The sequence below is a fragment of the Sciurus carolinensis genome, chromosome 9 (assembly GCF_902686445.1).
Source record: "Sciurus carolinensis chromosome 9, mSciCar1.2, whole genome shotgun sequence".
Lineage (NCBI taxonomy): Eukaryota > Metazoa > Chordata > Mammalia > Rodentia > Sciuridae > Sciurus > Sciurus carolinensis.
The window spans coordinates 25,903,297-25,921,165 of NC_062221.1; the positions used below are offsets into that span (position 1 = coordinate 25,903,297).

Below are 17,869 nucleotides of genomic sequence, written 5' to 3' on the forward strand. Positions count from 1 at the left end.
TGGAGCCTTTGCCTAGTATGAGATAACCATATTTATGTGGGTTTGTCTCTGTGTCTTCTATTTTTACCATTGGTCTACATGTCTGTTTTGGTGCCAATATCATGCTGTTTTTGTTGTTATGCTCTGTAGTATAGTTTAAGCTCTGGTAGTGTGATGCCTCCTGCTTCACTCTTCTTGTTAAAGATTGCTTTGGCTATTCTGGGTCTCTTATTTTTCCAAATGAATTTCATAATTGTTTTTCTAGTTCTATGAAGAATGTCATTGGAACCTTAATAAGGAATTGCATTAAATCTGTAAAACAGTTTTGGTAGTATGGCCATTTTGATCATATTAATTCTGCCTGTTCAAGAGCATGGAGGTCTTTCCATCTTCTAAGGTCTTCTTCAATTTCTTTCTTTAGTGTTCTGTAGTTTTCATTGTAGAGGTCTTTCACCTCTTTCATCAGGTTGATTCCCAAGTATTTTATTTTATTTTATTTTATTGAGGCTACTGTGAATGGGGTAGTTTTCCTAATTTCTCTTGCAGTGGATTCATCACTGATAGATAGGTGGAAAGTTCTTAAGAGTATGGGACTCACATCCTCATCATAATCATTGTCCTCCTCCTAATGCTTATCTGAGGCCTGCAGTTTTCCCAGGACTTCCCTTTGCAGCCCTGACTTTATCCTCCCACCTGAGCATTGTGCCAGGTACAGATAGAGTATTCACAGTGGCTTGTTGTGCCTGGACCAACCTTGGGGTCCACCCAGCCGGAGATGTCAGAAGTCAGTTGATCCTCCTGTCAACAGGGTCAGAGTTGTGGGTCTTCAGCTTCTCTTGTTAAACAGTTTTGGTAGAGTTAGGCATGGCTTCAGCAATTAGTTTCCTGCAGACTAAATTTGACCTTCCTAAAAGGTGAGCCCAGAATTTTTTGCTCTGGGTTCTGTGATCACAGAATCACAGAGCCCCGTAGCTGGCCCCAGAGAGCACACACAGCCTTGCTTGCGCTTGCCCTTGCTTCTGCAACCTTGCTTGCAGGAGAGGCCCCTCCTTACCACAGGGAGGTAGCCGTGAAGGGCTTCCCTGGTCCCTCTGCTGGGCTCATCCAGGTCCTGATCCCATCTGACACCATGCCCTGAGCAGCCAAGGTTGGTTCATTGTGAGCCATCTGCTCATCATCCTGGGTGTACCTGTCTTCCTGGATTTGTGGGCCAAACTCCACTATTGGTCATCGGGGTGATCTTGGACAGGTGATGTCACTCCCATAGCATCATCTTCCTCTCTTTTTAAATTTTTTTTTTTTTTTAATTTTTGTATTGGGGATTTAACTGAGGGGCAATTTACCACTAAGCTACATCCCAGCTCTTTTAAAAAATATATTTTTATTTTGAGACAGGATCTCACTAAGTTGCTTAGGACCTCACTAAATTGCTGAGGCTGGTCTTGAACTTGAGATCCTCCTGGTCGGCCTCCTGAGCCACTGGGATTACAGGTGGGTACCTCTGTGCCTGGCAGTTTCCTCCCTTATGAACAGGGATAGTTAAGCCTGCTTAGGACCTCGGGGCACTATTGTGAAGCTCTTGGTTAACTGGGTGTGCTGGGCTGCTGCCAGCTGTGGTGAAGTGCAGGGGTAAATCAACATTGTATGAGGAGCAGTGTAGGGAAGCACTAGGTAACCTGTGGCACAGGAACAACAGGAGTGGACGTTTCATAGGCCTTTGACCTCTGGACTTGAGTCCCACGAAGGCTTGAGCTGCCAGTGAGATGACAGTGTTTGACTAGGCAGGAGAATGAGAGGGGAGAGAAAGAAGAGGTCTTTCCCAGCTCAAGGAGGGAGGAGGATCCTGGAGATGACAGAGGCCCTGGAGTGTAAGTGGAGTTATCGAAAATAAGGAATGGGTCCCGAGACCCATTAGATAGGAACTTTGAATCTTTCAATCTTAGCACAGGGCTAAGATTGAAACTCTTCAAAGATGTGTATTTCTTACACAATTGTTCTTTGAATCAAGTTGTCATATTGATTTTAGGGGGGGAATTTATTTCCTAACAATGGAATTTAGACTTTCCTTGGAGGACTTTTTGCTCCTTAAAAAACCCCAATGGAGCTGGGTGTGGTGACACACACCTGTAATCCCAGTGGCTCGGGTAGCTGAGGCAGGAGGCTCTCAAATTCAAACCCAGCCTCAGCAATGGCAAGGTGCTAAGCAACTCGGTGAGACCCTGTCTCTAAATAAAATACAAAATAGGGCTGGGGATGTGGCTCAGTGGTCCAGTGCCCCTGAATTCAATCCCCAGTACCCACCCACCCACCCACAAAAAAAAAAAAACAAAAAACAAAACCCATATGGGAATTCTCAGGAAGCACTGGGCTGAGGTCAGGATTGTATGTGCTGTGTGCTGAATGTGCCCTACTCAGTATGCATCTGTCCTTCAAGGTGCAAGGTCTCTGCTGTGAGCCTGTCTGCAGCCCCATCGCCACCCCCCCCACATGTCCAACACACACCTGTTCCATGGCTGCCTCAGGTCATTCAGCTTCCAGGCCTACCCCAAGTCTTCTCTTCTAAGAAGAGAAGCAGGGACCAAGAATCAGAAGTGCCAGCTGCTGTGACCCATGTTTGCCTCTTTCTGACTTTTTATAGGGTGGAGATTTTAGTACAGAAGGTAAAGACCTGTGAGATGTCCACTCCTGTTGCTCCTATACCACAGACCACCTGGATCCTTGTACATATGTCATGGTGTGGGCTCCAGAGGTCAGCGTCTCAGGTGGGGCCAGGACTTGCCCTGGGGTCTTGTTTCATCTGCCTTGCCCCCAAGCCAGGCCCCTCCATGATGGCCATGCCTGGAGGACTCTAGCCTGGAACTCCAGGCCTGTCTACTTGATGAGGGGCATTCAGTGCTGATCCAGGCACAAGCCCTGATCTGGGTGCTCTTTCCCCTCATGCTCTTGTTGGGGTGCTGCCAAGTGTTCAAGGGTCCTTTTCACAGATGCTGGAAACCTACTCATCAAGCAGAGAGAGACTGTTCCTCCATATAGCATTCTTGCATGAGATCCCTGGCTTCTTCCCTGGATTTCAGGGGCTAGAAAGCCAGGACTTGGTTACCCTTAAGAGTCACAGAGGGACTGGGGTTGTGGCTCAGTGGTAGAGAGCTTGCCTGGCATGTGTGAGGCACTAGGTTCAATTATCAGCACCACATCTAAATAAATGAATAAAATAAAGATCCATCAACATCTAAAAATATATATATATTTAAAAAAAAAAAAGAGTCACAGAGGTGTCTGCAAGTCACTCAGGCCCTGGGCCTTCCTTAGGGTAAAGGGGTGGAGTGAGGAGCTGTGGACAGTGACCCAGGAACCTGGGAAGCAGGGGCCTGGTTCAGATCCAACAAGCAGCTTGGTGGTTTTGCCTCAGAATCCCACAGTGAAGTTATTTTTTACTCCAGTTTCACGTCTTGCTGCTTTTTAAAAATACCGAGCCATGAAATTCCTGCTCCAACTGTTTTTTATGGCACTCAATGCTTCAGGCTGGCCCCAGCAATGCTGTGATGTCACGTTCAGGTTCCTGTGACTCATGGAGCTGGGCTCCAGGACTTGAGGCACACACAGTGGGAACCAGGCCCACCCAGCTCTGCTGGTTTGGGTCTCCTTGGCAGTTAATTGTACAGATTATTCAGTTCTACGGACCTAACTCAGGAGTTTTTGCCTGTTTGATCTGAGGAATTAGAATTGAACCACTTGCTGGGATACTCTAACCATCCCCAGCCTCAGGGTCCTGGCAGTTCCCTATTAGATGGTCTGCTCAGGTGAGGCATCCAGTTCACACTAGTAGGGAAGGTGGGATTGCTGGGCCCTACTGCAAGTCAGGCTGTCTGACTGCTCTCTGGGACTCCTACTGTCCTTTGTTAGGCAGACCGGTCGTCTGTGGAAGCATACTCCAGATCCTAAAGTAGTGGCACCATTTTCCCTGGGGGTTGATCCTCCCAGGTGCACTCAGACCCAATTTGTTGGGAAAGTATAGAGTAGAAGTCACCCTGTGTGCCCTTCAGTGATCCCTGTTTACAGCCCTCCAGTCATTACCTCACTCCCAGGCAGGGCCTGCAGGGTGGTAGTTTGTTTGTTTCTCCAAAAGCAAACCTCTCCACATCATGACATCTAGCCACAAGAGTAGATTTAGCCATCTTTCTTTGTGAATAGTCAAGGACTGCCTTTTCAGCCAAAGTCCACTTTGGGTTTGGGGCAAAAGACTTTTTCCCTCTGTTAAGAGACTATTTCCTGCTAGGCATGGTGGTGCTCTCCTATAATCCCAGTGACTCAGGAGGCTAAGGAAGAGGATCACAAATTTGAGGTCAGCCTGGAAAACTTATTTATTACAAAAAATAAAAAGGACTGGGATGAAACTCAGTGGTAGAGCACCCTGGGTTCAATCCCTAGTACTGTAAGAAAATGAAAAGAAGGTACTTCCTAGAGGACAAAGGACTCAAAATACTGACTGATTGGTGGCAGAGACATAGTTGGTGCCTGCCTCTAGCCACTTGCAGAGGGATTAGGGAAGAATGTCTATCTAGACTCCTGGCCCCTCTCCAGCCCTGTTGCTCATTTTGGCATTTTATCCATTAGTTCCCCTGGCTTTGCAATGAGGAAAGATGGGGGAAAATTGCACCTTACCAATCCCAAGTCAGGGCAGTGTGCGGCCTCCTCTCATGGCGCACAGCCTGCTAGCAGCACTCAAAAACTGGCTCGTGTTTGTTATTGCATAGGGAGCTGGATGGCAGCTTCCATGGGGGATCTGGCAGAAAACTCTTGCTTTCCATCTTCTATCCCGTCTGCGGTTGTGGCAAAAGCACCCCCACTTCCTGAAGAAGCTGCAGATTGAAAGCCCCCGCCTGCCAGATGGGCTGGGCAATGGCTGTGGTTACCTCTGAAGCCTGGGAATATTCATGGTCGGTCATTCGAGATTTCTTCTGAGGCTCCAAGCAGGCCTGGAGGTGGGGGGAGGGCTGGAAGATGACAGGCAGGAGTGTCGGGCAGTGAGGCCCATGCAGGGTCAACTCATTAAGGCTGACTTGGGATGTGTTTTGAGAAGGATGAGGGGACTCCAGGTAGTTTGCTCTTATTTCTTTGGAGGACCTGAGGGCCCTCCAAGGAAGGGTCAAGCACAAAACCCACAGGGCCTGTGAGTGTTAATGACAGGCAACCCCAAATGGGCCTACGTGCTCTGTAGTTAACCAAGCCAAAACTGATACTGGCTGCCTGATGTTCTTCTCAATGAGGCACTGCTGTAGTAGGCCAGGGAAAGCTGCAGGAAGCCTCTGACCCAAGACTGCATGGTGGGCAGAGACCCTTATCAGATCCACAGGAACCTTGACTGGAAGGAGAAGTGTGAGTAGGAAGAAGCCTTGAATTTAGCAGGGCATGGCCTTTGGGGAGGGTCCAGGTGTTGGGTCCAGAAAACTGTCCAAGGTGGCAAAGCAGGTTTTCCCACTGTGGATGAGTGGATACTTCACAGGGTAGGGGGAGGCCTAAAAGATCCCACCCTGGTGACCTATGTCCTTCTTTCTCCCTGCAATTGTCTGATTAAGTTAGGCTTCACTGAGGTTTTCCTAGCCTCCAACAAGTACCAAGTAGTCTCTTGAACTTGGGATGATTGTGGTCTATTGGGTATTGCTAAATTAGCTACTTGGTAAGGATTGTTGGGAAAGTCAGCTAAAGAAATGGGATGTAGAAGGTGGCCAAGGCCAAGATTCATGCCCTAGGCTTAGCTCTGTTAGACCCACCTGGGAATCAGAATACAGCAGAACCGATGACCAAGTATGACTAGTGTCCTGTGCCTTGAGTCCTGTGCCTGTCCGCACATGGCTTGTGAAAAGATGTGTTTGAACCCAGGCAGTATGAGCAGGGTGTGGTTTAGATCCTCCCTCAGATGTGAGCAGTGCCCCATAGGTCCTAGGAGCATTGGTTTTACAATGGTAGTGAACGATCCCACTTTTTGTAGTTTTTTCTTTTAAGGGAAGCAATAATATGGAAAGACTGTGTTTCTTTAAACGGAATTGTTATAAAGCTATGAGGAAGGTAAATTAGCCAGGATTCCTTAATCTATTGGCTAATCCACTGATAGAAAATAGTGTTCATGTACTTCCCGTAGAAAGCCAATCCTCAGTAGAGGCAGGGTTGGGGAAGGCAAACATGTCAGAGAAATCCTATATCCCTGAGATAACGTGAAGCAGAAACATGGACCCATTGGCTCAAGAAACCAAGGGCTTACTTTGTATTGTTCACAGCAGACTGTGGGGTAAAGCGGAATGGTTAAAAGACATTTGCTGCGCCCAGAGATTTTCTGTAGATACTCGTATACTGTGGACCAACAGTGTGCGATCCTGGCTCTAGCATGACAAGGAGTCTCCATTCCTTCCCTCTGAAGTTTAGGTCTTGAAGCTTTGAGTCATCGTCAAGTCAGGCCTGAGATGGAAGGGGAGGAACCAGGCCGTTTCCCTGACTCGCCCCCACTTCGTCCACCCCCACTTCCTGCTGAAGCCTGGAGACCTCCACCCAAGGCCGGCTGGTGTGGGGGAGCAGGGCTGGCCCCTCCTTCCTGCCCACTCTCCCTCCCCCACCAGCCCCTGCCAGGTCCAGGGCTCAAGCTGCAGTGAGTGCTCCTCACAGCCAGGTGGGCTCATCTCCAGACTAGGGCTATGTAGTCTCGGTCTTGGGGACCTCAGCTGGCAGGCACAGGAGCTATATTCTCCTTACTTGCACAGTGCTCAGGGCCGGACATTTGTCTATCCACTACTTAGTGTGTACCTCCTTTGTGCCAAGTGCTGTCTGGGAACCAGAAGACAGTCATATGCAAGAATAGATAAAAACTCTGTTTCCATTGTGCTGTCACTAGACTGACTGACATATTAGGCTGTTTGAGGGCCAGTGTTTGTACCCTCAGACTCTAATGGCCCTGTGCACAGACCATTAGGCATGGGGCAGTGACTGGTGAAAGGCAGAGTCTGGGTGGTGGGAAGGGCTGAACTAAGCCCTATTCCCAGGGAGCTGGACTGGTCCCTCCATCTCCTAGTCACCCTTAACATATGGCCACAGACTGGCCAGGTCACCAACAGCAATGTAGGGCTGCCTGTGTGCATATATGTGCATGCTCACATAGAGACATAGACCAAGAGACAAGAACGAAGCTGGGCAGTCTGTGGGCCCCGCAGCCCCACTTTGTTTTGATAGCTCGTAAGACCCCACAGCAGAGACTCCCCTTTTATTGCATCTGTTTTAGATCTTTAGAATCTGAGTGAAGTTAAAACCATGCTACAGGGGAGATTAATTCCACATTTTCCATCTTTGCAATGAAACCAAGGAAAGTTAGACATTCTTTTCAGCACAGTAGAGATCAGGACCGTTGAGCCAGTGGCCAGCCCTAGGATATTTCCCCAGGCCTGGTACAAGTGCCCCCAGTGATGTGGCAGGGTGACTACACCCTCTTCCTTTGACCCAGGGCTGATGGAATCCTCTACCCCCCAAAAATCTGACTCCTGTGTTGGGGGAGGAGAGGCCTGGAGAACCCCAGCCTCTCCGAGGAGACCTCTTGGGGGAGCCCAAATCAACCACAATCCTGGAAATGATTAAAAGCAACTTTCCATCACAGGAGAACTTTTAAAAGCAATCAGACTACTATGTGCTCCAGTGGTTCAGACCCTCCCATTCCTGACTAAAGCCACCTCTTTGGGGACCCAGTAAGCCCTATATGTGCCCAGGTCCCCCCATTTTCCCAAAGCACAGCCAGGACATCAGCTGGGAGGAGTCACATTATCCACAGGGCTCCCCATGCCCAGTTGACAAAGCAAGTACTGTATCAATATTAGCTACTAATATGCATGTTGTAGTGCATTGTACAGATGAAGAAACTGAAGCCGAGTCAGATGGCTTGCCCAAGGCCACCTGGGCAAATTAGTGGTCCAAATGAGACTCAAGCCCTGGCCATACAGCTCTGGAGCCCCTGCTTTTACCACATAGGATGAAGCTGTCCTACTAGAAATTACTCTGACAGCCCTTCCCAAGGGCTCACACCAGAGGCAAGGAAGGCAGACTGATCTTCACCCCTGACCTCTTGGACAGGAAAGGGACAAGGGAGAAGCAATGAGGATGGTAGGGTGAACAGTAACCCAGAAGGGCAGAGAGTCACCAGGAAGCTGAGGTGTGAGGATGGGAACAGAGGGGAAGGCTAGGCAGGAGTTGGACCCAGAGTGCCAACAGGGAAGTGTTGACTGGATGTCAGTGTCCTAGTGCAGGAGGAATCCAGCAGGGCAGGGTGGCCTTCCTGAACCTGGCAAGGAGTCTGCTCTCAGCAGAGCTCCATTGGCAGGGCACCCCTAACAGTGGTGCCCTAGTCAGGCTGTCCAGGGAGGCCTGGACAGCCTGGCTCTGCCGTGCTCACATTCCCACTGCCCTCTCCCAGGTGCCATGCCTCTGCCTAACACACTTCCCTTGTGTCATCAGTCTCAGTGGCCCCTCATCTCACCCCATCAGATGGAGATGCCCTAGTCTCCTGGCTTCCCTGCTATCAGCCAGACCAGGCAGAGTGCCTGAGGGGCATGTGGCTGTATGTTGGCTCTCTGCCTCTTGTCAATGTGGCCCAGCCATCCTGTTCACCTCTATGCTACCTGTCTTCCAGCTCATGTAAGAGGCCACAAGGGGACTCTATCCTAGAAAGCAGTATCACTCCCCATAGAGGACCCAGGCAGCACCTTGGCCTCTGCTTGGAGCAAGATGGAGAAGTGCCCTGGCTAGGGTGAGCAGGGACCACTGGGAAGAAGGGCTACCGCAGAGCTGTATGGGAATGGGGATGTGGAGGGAAAGCCTCAGGTGAGGCCTGCACGCGTGAAAGTATTTTTAAGGATCTGGCCAAATGTCTGAGAAATGTAGACAAAGTGACCAGCTAATCTTCTTTCCTTCCCCACAACATTTTCACCATCAGTGATAGTGGAGCAGCTTTGCCAAAAGGCAGCTCAGCTGAACTGGTACTGCGGCCACATTGGTGCCTCGAAACCTCCAAGAGCCAGAGTGTCTTGTTTGCTGCATGTGGTGGGCACCTGACGTGTGAGAGATGTTGTTGGATGCTGTAGGAGAGTCATGGGTCTCCACGAGTGTCCCATAACCCCTTGGGCTCCATCTTTCATGGGAGGGACCTTCAGCAAAGGTGGTGGCAATGGTGGCTCTGGGAAGAAGAGCAGCTACTGGAAGGGGCCTGGCTATGAGGTCCCAGGTCTGTTTCTGAAGTGCCAGTTCAGTGCCTCCTGTCCTACCACTTGTGGGACCAGGTGTGGACAATTCCCAGACTGCATCTTTTTTCCCAGAGTTCATTCTGGAGCCAGTGCTCTGCAACATAGCCCCAGGCATGTGGGAGCACTGTCCTCCCTGGCTGTACCTACTCAGACCTGTGATCCTAGTGACACCATGCCAGGAAGTAGAGGCTTCCCTCTTCCCTTCCTTTTCTGATTGAGAACCCTGGGACCCCTTCTCCATCTTCCTTCTGGCTACCAGTCTCTCTCTTCTCTACTCAACCACTCCAAACCAACCACATTGGCCTCCTGACAGTTCTAACAGTGTGCCCCAGAGCCTTTGCACCTGCTGAACCTTGTACTTGGAAAGCACTTCCATTGCTCGTCTTGTGGTATGTCCTCACAGAGGTGGCAGTCTCCTTCCCAGGCCTGACAGTCTAAGCACCAGCCCCAGGACAGGTGAGTTGTGTTGGGGGTCAGCCCCTGTAAGCCAGACACTTACTCCACTCTCCTCTCCTTGCTTTGTCCTCAAACACAAAGTGAAAGATGGGTAAAACAGGAAACCAATGGGAAAGGAGAGGAAATTGCTGAGAAAAAGATGTAGGGCAAACCCACCTTAAGAAGGTAGAAGGGCCAGTGTGGCTGAAGGAAAGGGAGACCAGACTGTGAGGAAGTGGGGAGACTGGGAAGGAAGTGACCAGCAGGAGAACGAAGGAACAAAGGAAAAGTCTATAAGGCCAGGGAAAGCACCAGGGCATGACTGAAGGGGAGAAAGGGAATGTGGGCCAGGGGGACCGTGTACCACTCCACAAGTCCTGCCTGCCCTTGTTACTGTCACACCACTTCTGAGGGTTGGGGACTCATTCTCTCAGGGAGCTGACTCCACTCTTCCATGCAACACCCAGAAAACTCTTCCTGGACCTATACAGAGCCCATAGGAGTGTCATGGTGGACTGCAGAGTCAGATACCCTTCAGACCCTCCCTGGCCTCTTGTGGTGCCCCCAATTCCTGAGTCCCCATCACACAAGTCAGAGAATCTGAGATTCTTCCTGGCCATCCCAGAGGCTAAAGGAGATGCACAGACCCAGGTTGTGTCCTGTACAGGGCACCTAAACTGGTCACTTTGAGCCATTGGTAGGTATGGGGGACAATGTGGGAGCTGAGCTGAGCTGTTCTAAGTCCCTGAGTCCTATAGGGCCCTAGCAGGCCTTCAGCAGATATCTAGTGACTCAAAGAGGAGTCTGAGGTGGTGAGGTGGTGAGGTGGTGAGGTGGAGAGTGGGGATGTCTACAAAATGGCCCCAGTGTGGGGCCCAGGTGTCAGACATGTCTCTGAGGACTGGCATTTTGGTGCAGCTTCTTTGGGTGTCACTACAGTTTTTAGGGGACTAAAAATAAAAGCCTATCACTTTAAAATCAGTTCTTTTTATACCATACTCAGAAGGCCCTTCAGGGTGTTACAGAAGATGTCTTACACATCTTGAACTGTGAGTGAGAGAAGACACACTCGCACTGCCAGTGTTGCCCCCCAGGAGACAGATCCTTGTGTGTTTTCTCCCCTGTGCAGGAAAATTGGGATCCAAATAGAATGCCATTGTTCAGGCTGTCCGGAGAGGATCTTCCTCAGAGAGCTCAGGCGGATGAGTCATGCTGGAAACCCCACCCCTGGCCCCAGCTTCTGGACCACTGTCCAGCTGCTCAGAGCCTGCCCGCTGGCTTCTCGCCATGCCCTTGATTTTTGGCCCCCAACCTCATCTGTTCACCTGGTTAGGTAGTCCCTCCCTGAGTAGCCAGGCTGCCTTCAGTGAGGTACAACTAACATCATTCTGAACCATGGTATGACCCTCAGCTCACCTGCACCAGATTCTCCTTTCCAGTGTGCAGGGCTTGTGGATTCACTGCCTTCCTCTCCTGCCCCCTCACCAACCAGCTGCCCCATGTCGAGGACAAACTCAGAAATGCAAAGCAACCAAGCACTGTGGTACATGTCTCAGCTACTTGGGAGGCTGAAGCAGGAGGATCATAAGTTAAAGGCCAGCCTGAGCAATTTAGCGAGAACTTGCCTCTAAATAGAATAAAAAGGGGCTGGGGATGCAACTGCCTGGCATGCGTGAGGCCCTGGGTTTCATCCCCAATACTGAAAAAAAAAAAAAGGGGGGGGGGGAGGGGAGATAGAGAGGAAGGAAAAGCAACTCTGCTGCTGATGAGGCTTCTTCCCCTTCGGATGTCCCTTACACTCAGCTCGTCCCACGTAGAACCCATCTTCTGCCTCTTCTGCAGGGCCGGTCCTTGACCTGTGTCTCCTGCTCTCTGGTATCCCTCATCTGACTCACCACCAGGTGGTGTTGGTCTGTTCTTCATAGATATCCCTGGTTTTGTCCACTTTCCTCCTGAGCTCCCCCTCCCTCAGTCCAAGCCACTACCATCCCCTCCCATTCTTGTTTCTACCTTGCTTTCCCAAGCCACCCAGGCACTTCAGCCCTTCACCATGTAGCTTCTAGAGGGGCCTCCCCGCTCACCTCCTGCTGCTCTGAGTGAGGATGAAGCTGCCTGTCATGGGCTGCACGGCCAGGTCCCCTTCCCACCTCACCCAAGCCCTCTCTCCCTGCCTTAGCACAGGAGCCTCCTGGATCCATCCCACCTGCTCATTACCTGCCCTGCCTCCCCAGGGCTCTGCATACACTGTTACTTAGGCCCCAGTGCTCTTCCTGCCCCTGGTCCTTGATGAGTTCCTCCTCGACCTTTGCTTACTCCTCACTGCCTCAGGGCCACCTGAGGCCAGACCTATCCATTCCATTCTTTCCAGCACAGCCCCTGGTCTGTGTGATTGCATGGAATTGTCTCCTTGAACCAGTGGCACACTCTGAAGCCAGGCCACCAGCCTTCATGGTCCAATTTTGTCATGAATAAACTGAGTGACTTCCAGCTAGTTGCTTAATGACACTGTGCCTCTATTTTTTCATCTGAAAAACAGGTTATTAAAAAACCCTACTGTGAAGGGTTAGTGAATGCTTGGCACAGTGCAAGCACTCCCGTGAGCAGAATGTCAGGACTCACCAGGAGGACACCCCTCCCTGCCCACCAAAGCTTAGTCCTAGGTCTTCCCACTGGTCTCCCTTGAGTCTGGGCAACATATCCAATTTAGAGAGAACTCAGAAATTAGCTACTGGGGCCAGGAGTAGTGGTACACACCTGTAATTCCAGCAACTCAGGAGGCTGAGGCAGGAGAATCACAAGTTTGAGGCCAGCCTCAGCAACGTAGTGAGACTGTCTCAAAATAAAAGTGAAAGGGCTGGGGATGAAGATCAGTGGTACAGTGTCACCCCTGGGTTTGATCCTCAATACCAAATAAAGAAAAAAATCAGCTATCAAGGCAACACCAGGACCAGGGAAAGAGTGAGCTGCTTGGTTCCTCCAAGGTTGACCAAAGAGGCCTCACTAAGGAGGAATTTGGGCTCCAGAATGAAGACATTCCAGCAGATCAGCCATTGTTCCTGGCCATCTTGCCCTGACAGGCCCATCCAGCAGCCAGAAGCCCATGGACACATGCCTTCCTTGCATTGTCCTTTCCACCGGACCTAACCTGCTTCTCCTTGAGTATTTTCTGGGGGACAGGGGCTAGAGGTCTGCTCTTGGACAGAGCAAGGGGGGAGGCAATGTGGGTCAAAGGGCTGCTTGGAAGATCAGTTCTTTTTCTTTTTTAAAAATTTGTTCTTTTGCTGGGCACAGTGGTGCATGCCTATAATTGCAGCGGCTCAGTAGGCTAAGGCAGGAGGATTGTAAGTTTAAAGCCAGGCTCAGCAACAGCAAGGTACGAAGCAACTCAGTGAGACCCTGTCTCTAAATAAAATACAGAAAAGGGCTGGGGATGTGGCTCAGTGGTTGAGTGCCCCTGAGTTCAATCCCTGGTACCAAAAAAAAAAAAGTTTCTTTTTAGATACACATGACAGTAGAGTATATTTTGAGATATTATACATATATTGCCCTTGAACAAAAGAAAGTTGAGACTGCTGGGCTTTGGATCATGGACTTAGTGAGACTTCAGAGGTGGTTGCCTTTAAAGCATAGCCTGTCTCTGGGCCTGGCCAGGACAGATCCTATGTGGCAGGAGAATTCCCAGGGCCAAACCCAGAGTGTGAGGCAATGTCAGCAGCCAGCGCCCTCTTGGTCAGCCTTAGCTGGGGGATGGATCACAGATGTGGCCTGGGCTCCCCAACATGGACTGCTGGACAGCAGAGGGAACAGTGGCTGCCTTTGTCCTCTGGGCATTAAGGCAGCACATACTTCTGGACCTACCTGTGCACCTGACCCTGGTGTGAGTATGTGCTTACCCTTTATTGCTCTAAACCCACAGGTAAAGGCCAAACACACTATGAAGAAGTGCACATGATCTGGCCTTGTCAGGGATGCCCTCATATACCTCATACACCCTACCTGCCACCCCACATGCTCTTTCTCCTTCTCCTGCAGGCCCAGCTATTCTGGGGAAGCAAAGTTGTACTGTGGTGGCCTGTCCCAGCTACTCCAGGCCTACAACTGGGCAGACTTTTGTAGGTGGCCTTCAGCCACCATCCCCAAGCATGTGTAACTAGTGCCACTCAGATGCCCTTGATGAAGGCCTTTCTGTCACTGGGAAAACCATTCCCTTAATAGTGGGAGGGCACATCAGCCAACTCTGAGAACAGGGCTTCCATGTTCCAGCTTTATCATGGGGAATACTCATGTTCTGTAAAAATGAGGCCCCATGCTTTATTGGAGTAGCTATTAAGAAAAACAAGTGCCAGACAACATTCCAAAATATACAGAAATCTGAAAAACACCTTCCTCTCCCAGTCCATCCTCCAGGCAAAATAGGATTGGGTGGCATCAGACAGGGCTGGGAAGTGCCTGGTAATCTTAGCCCTCTGGTGGCTGCCTTCTGGCACCTAGGCAGTGTAGGCTTGGGGACAGAAGGGACAAGGGAGATGGAGACCAAACACTGGGCTGGCACAATTACTCAGAAGCTTGGCTGGGAAGGGGAGAAGCTGAAGAGGGGCAGGGTGGAAAGATGCAGGTGTGAGGGGCGTAGTCTTTTTAAAACTCACCAGGAAGAAGCTCACCTGGGCTGGCATCCTCCATTTGGGACTCATTGTGAAATAGGGGATATTTTTCTGTTCAAAGGAATCTAATATCGACACATTTAAAGGCACATTCCTGCTGAGCTGATGTATGGGTCCCCAAGGAACTAAGTGGAGGCCCCTGCTGTTGCTGCTGACCCAGCACCCCACCCCCATGTGTTCTAGGCCCACTGTCTCCACTTTTGGAAATTGGGTTCCTATGAAAAGCTAAAAAAAAAAAAAAAAATACAGGCAGGAACGGAAATGCAGCAGGCTGGGCTCCCCCACTGTGGCCTTGAGTTGGGTGGGTTGTCCATCGGAAAGAGGCTGGATGAAGAATGGTTTTGGCTGTGTGAGTTTCTCAGCAGCCAGTGGAAACTTCCAGGAATGCTGCTCAGGCCAGCCGGGGGCTGTTTCCGCTGCCACTTTTACAAGATACAGACCCTTTCCCCCTTTCCCTGGCTGGCTGGCCAGCACTGGGGATGTGATGGTCTCAGATCTGCCTCCCAGAGTGGATTGCAGTGAGTTTTCTAGTCTCTATACTGTGACCCAGAGGTCAGAACTCTCACATCCCTGGGGCCAGCTTATTTAAAGGGCCAGTTGCCAGGTGGACCCTCTCCATGGCAGAAGACACCCTGCAGGATGCTGTGAGAATTTATAGCAGTCTTGGAGGGGAAATTTTCTCTCAAAATGTTTTAACATTTTATTAAATGTATGAAACAAAAGTTCACTTTCCATCGGACCAAGGCCCAGAACCTTCATGGTACCTCTGGGATGCAGACAAAACCTTGGGAGATCCTCCAGTGAAATTATCTTGCCTTTCTGGTGCCTGTGGGCTTCACAGTACAGGAAGCAAGCCTGCCACGTTCAACAATTGCCTTGTCCATAGTGACCTCCACCACAGTGGGCTCATCCAGTGGCTGGTGAGGGCCTGGTATGCAGTAGGCATCAACAACCCTCGATGAGGGTTTGTACCGGCCTGTACCAACCTAAGAGAGTGCTAGGGTGGGCATGTGATTGGTGGACAAGCCCATGGTGGGCTCACCATGTATCTGTGGCAGATACCCAGGGTGCCCCTCTGTTGACACTGCCTAAGACCAGAGGAGGTAGACAGGTTTTCAGGGCCTGTCTGGAAGCCATGTCTGTTAAGACTGGCCCTAGCCCATGAAGTATAGGCAACCCCAGGTGGCCAGGTCCCCAGGCAGCCGTCATGCTGGGTATATGAGTGAGACCAGGGGAGCAAGGGCTCAACCCCCGGCAGGCAGTATGATGGCAAGCATGGGCACAGTGGCCAACATGGGTCAAGCTGCATGAGTGCTGGGCAGTATGCTAGTGCCCTGTGCTGTAAGCTCAGCATTGCCCTCTCCACTTACATAGGAGAAAAAAAGGGCTCAGAGATAGGGAGTTGCCACTTGCTGTGATCACCCTGGGCCTAACCTGCAGGCAATACAGTGTTCCTCAACGGACTCACACAGCCTCCTGGGCTCGGGGAACTTAATTCCCAGCTTCTGTCCCCTGCCGACCTGGGAGTACCCTCAGGTATAGAGAGGCCTGCATCAGGGGCAGAATTCAGGTGGCATGCCATCATTTGTGGGTGCAGTTTCCTCATCTCTGAAATGGATGTGGTTGATGGTCTCCAATTGTTTGTGGACGAAGCCTGTCCAGAGAAGGAAGCTGTCTAAATGCCAGACCACCAGAACTGGGGATTCCTGACCCCTCAGTTGTCTTGGGGCCTGACCCAAGGCTGTGGGACATGCCATCTGCTTTCCCTCATCATGTTTCCTCCCCTAACGTCAAGGACCAACCATCCAGAGACAGGAGCAGTGCACGTGAAGGCAAGGTCTGCCACCAGAGATGAGAGCAAGGAAGAACCCCAAGCATTTGGGCAGCAGGCTAAAGGACAGCCTGGTGGCCCCTGCATCCCCTGAGCCTGTCCACTATTTGTTTTACAGACGGTGTCCATCCTGGAGCAGCGGTTGACATTGACAGAAGACAAACTGAAGCAGTGTCTGGAGAACCAGCAGCTAATCATGCAGAGAGCAACACCATGATCAGGGGAGCAAGAATCAGGAGCTTGGTCGATTTGGGGGGTGGCAGGCCAGGGATTTGTACTGCAGGACTCTGGGTAAATAAATAAAGGGATTCAGCTCTGTGGGAATCACATCCTTACCAAGCCCCAGGGATTATGCAGTTCTGCCCCTCCACCTTGCTATCTGCATCCGAAGGTCTTTCTAGTAGCAGAGGGCCCAAGTGGGCAGGGCCCACATAAAAAGGATGCTTGAGACCCACTGGTAGGATCACATTTAGTTTAATCTGAAGGACCCACTTGGACACTTTTGCTGTCTGAGTCCTAAGATTGTGGCTGTCCCTCTGGAAAATCCATAACTCTTCATTATATAACTTTCAGCTATGTGACTGACTTTTCCCATTCCATCTGTGACTTAAAGTTGACTGTTCAGCAGGCACTGTAACCCAGACTCAGGAGGCTGAGGCAGGAGGATCACAAGTTCAACGTCAGCCTGGGTAACTTAGTGAGACCCTGTCTCAAAAGATAAAAAAGGCTGGGGAATGTGGTAAAGTGCCTCTGGGTTCAGGCCCCAGTACCAAAAAGAAAAGCCTGCTCATTAGTTGGATGAACCAGGAGGTTTTTCTCTATCTGACAAAAGCCCCAAAGTGGACCCCTTTGAGTCAAGTTTGTTTAGGAACAATCTCTGTGGAATGGGTAATGGCTTTGCAATGGCATTGATTTCTGTTCCACATATGTTCACTGGGGCCTGGTAGCTTCCTCTTCTCTGTGTTCATGAGAACAAAGGAATCTGGAAATTAAAACTGACTTTATTGACTTGTTGCAGAAATGGCTTGTTCTGGGTAAGACCTAATCGGTCCTCCCATCCCGAGGGCCTGTCAGGGGAGAATGAAAATGGCAACATAGCATGCCCCTGTCCTCTGAGTATTGCCTCTGAGGCCACAACACCCTCATTTGCAGTACCGGTGGAACAAGGGCAACCAGAGCCCCCACATGCCACCCACATCCCTCTGGCTGGCCCCCACTGTTTCTGTTGGTACTGGAGGGCTCAGGTACCTACCTTTCCATGTGTTCATTAGTGTTTCCTTCGGCTCCTTCCTCTGCATCTGAGCTGGGAAGGCCAGGACAAGTGTTTTCCCTATGACTGCGTGTCATTCGTGCCTTCAACCTTTGGCTTCTTGGGACTCAGCCAGCCAGGGAGGTCTCTTTATCCTCAGACAACCTGCCCTGCCTGGGCAGAGTGGGGATCCAGTGTTAGATACTCCCAGAAGCTAGCAGAACCATGTGGGTCCCAGCCTGAATCCTAAGAACTTATACTGACAAGGGAACAGGCCATATTGACTTCTGATAAACAAAAATACGGCACCTACCTCCAACCTGCACTGGATGAGAGAGCAGGTCTCAGGTTCACCTATCCCCAGCTGTGTGACCTCAACAATGTGCCCTAACTTCTCTGAGCCTCAGGCTTTTAATGTCTGAAATGGTGGTGACACCCAGTT

The 17,869-nt window shown here is 50.5% G+C and overlaps 1 protein-coding gene across 5 annotated transcripts in view; it reads left to right on the plus strand.

The window, feature by feature from the left end:
• Poc1a (POC1 centriolar protein A) overlaps positions 1 to 17,172 on the plus strand; it is a 97,625-nt gene extending 80,453 nt beyond the window's left edge. For all 5 annotated transcript variants that reach the window (XM_047564103.1, XM_047564102.1, XM_047564101.1 and 2 more), the window contains one exon: positions 16,297 to 17,172. In XM_047564103.1, the coding sequence (XP_047420059.1) occupies positions 16,297 to 16,395 (99 nt within the window). In that variant the 3' untranslated portion in view covers positions 16,396 to 17,172. The remainder of the gene's footprint in view (positions 1 to 16,296) is intronic.
• The last annotated feature ends 697 nt before the right edge of the window (positions 17,173 to 17,869 follow it).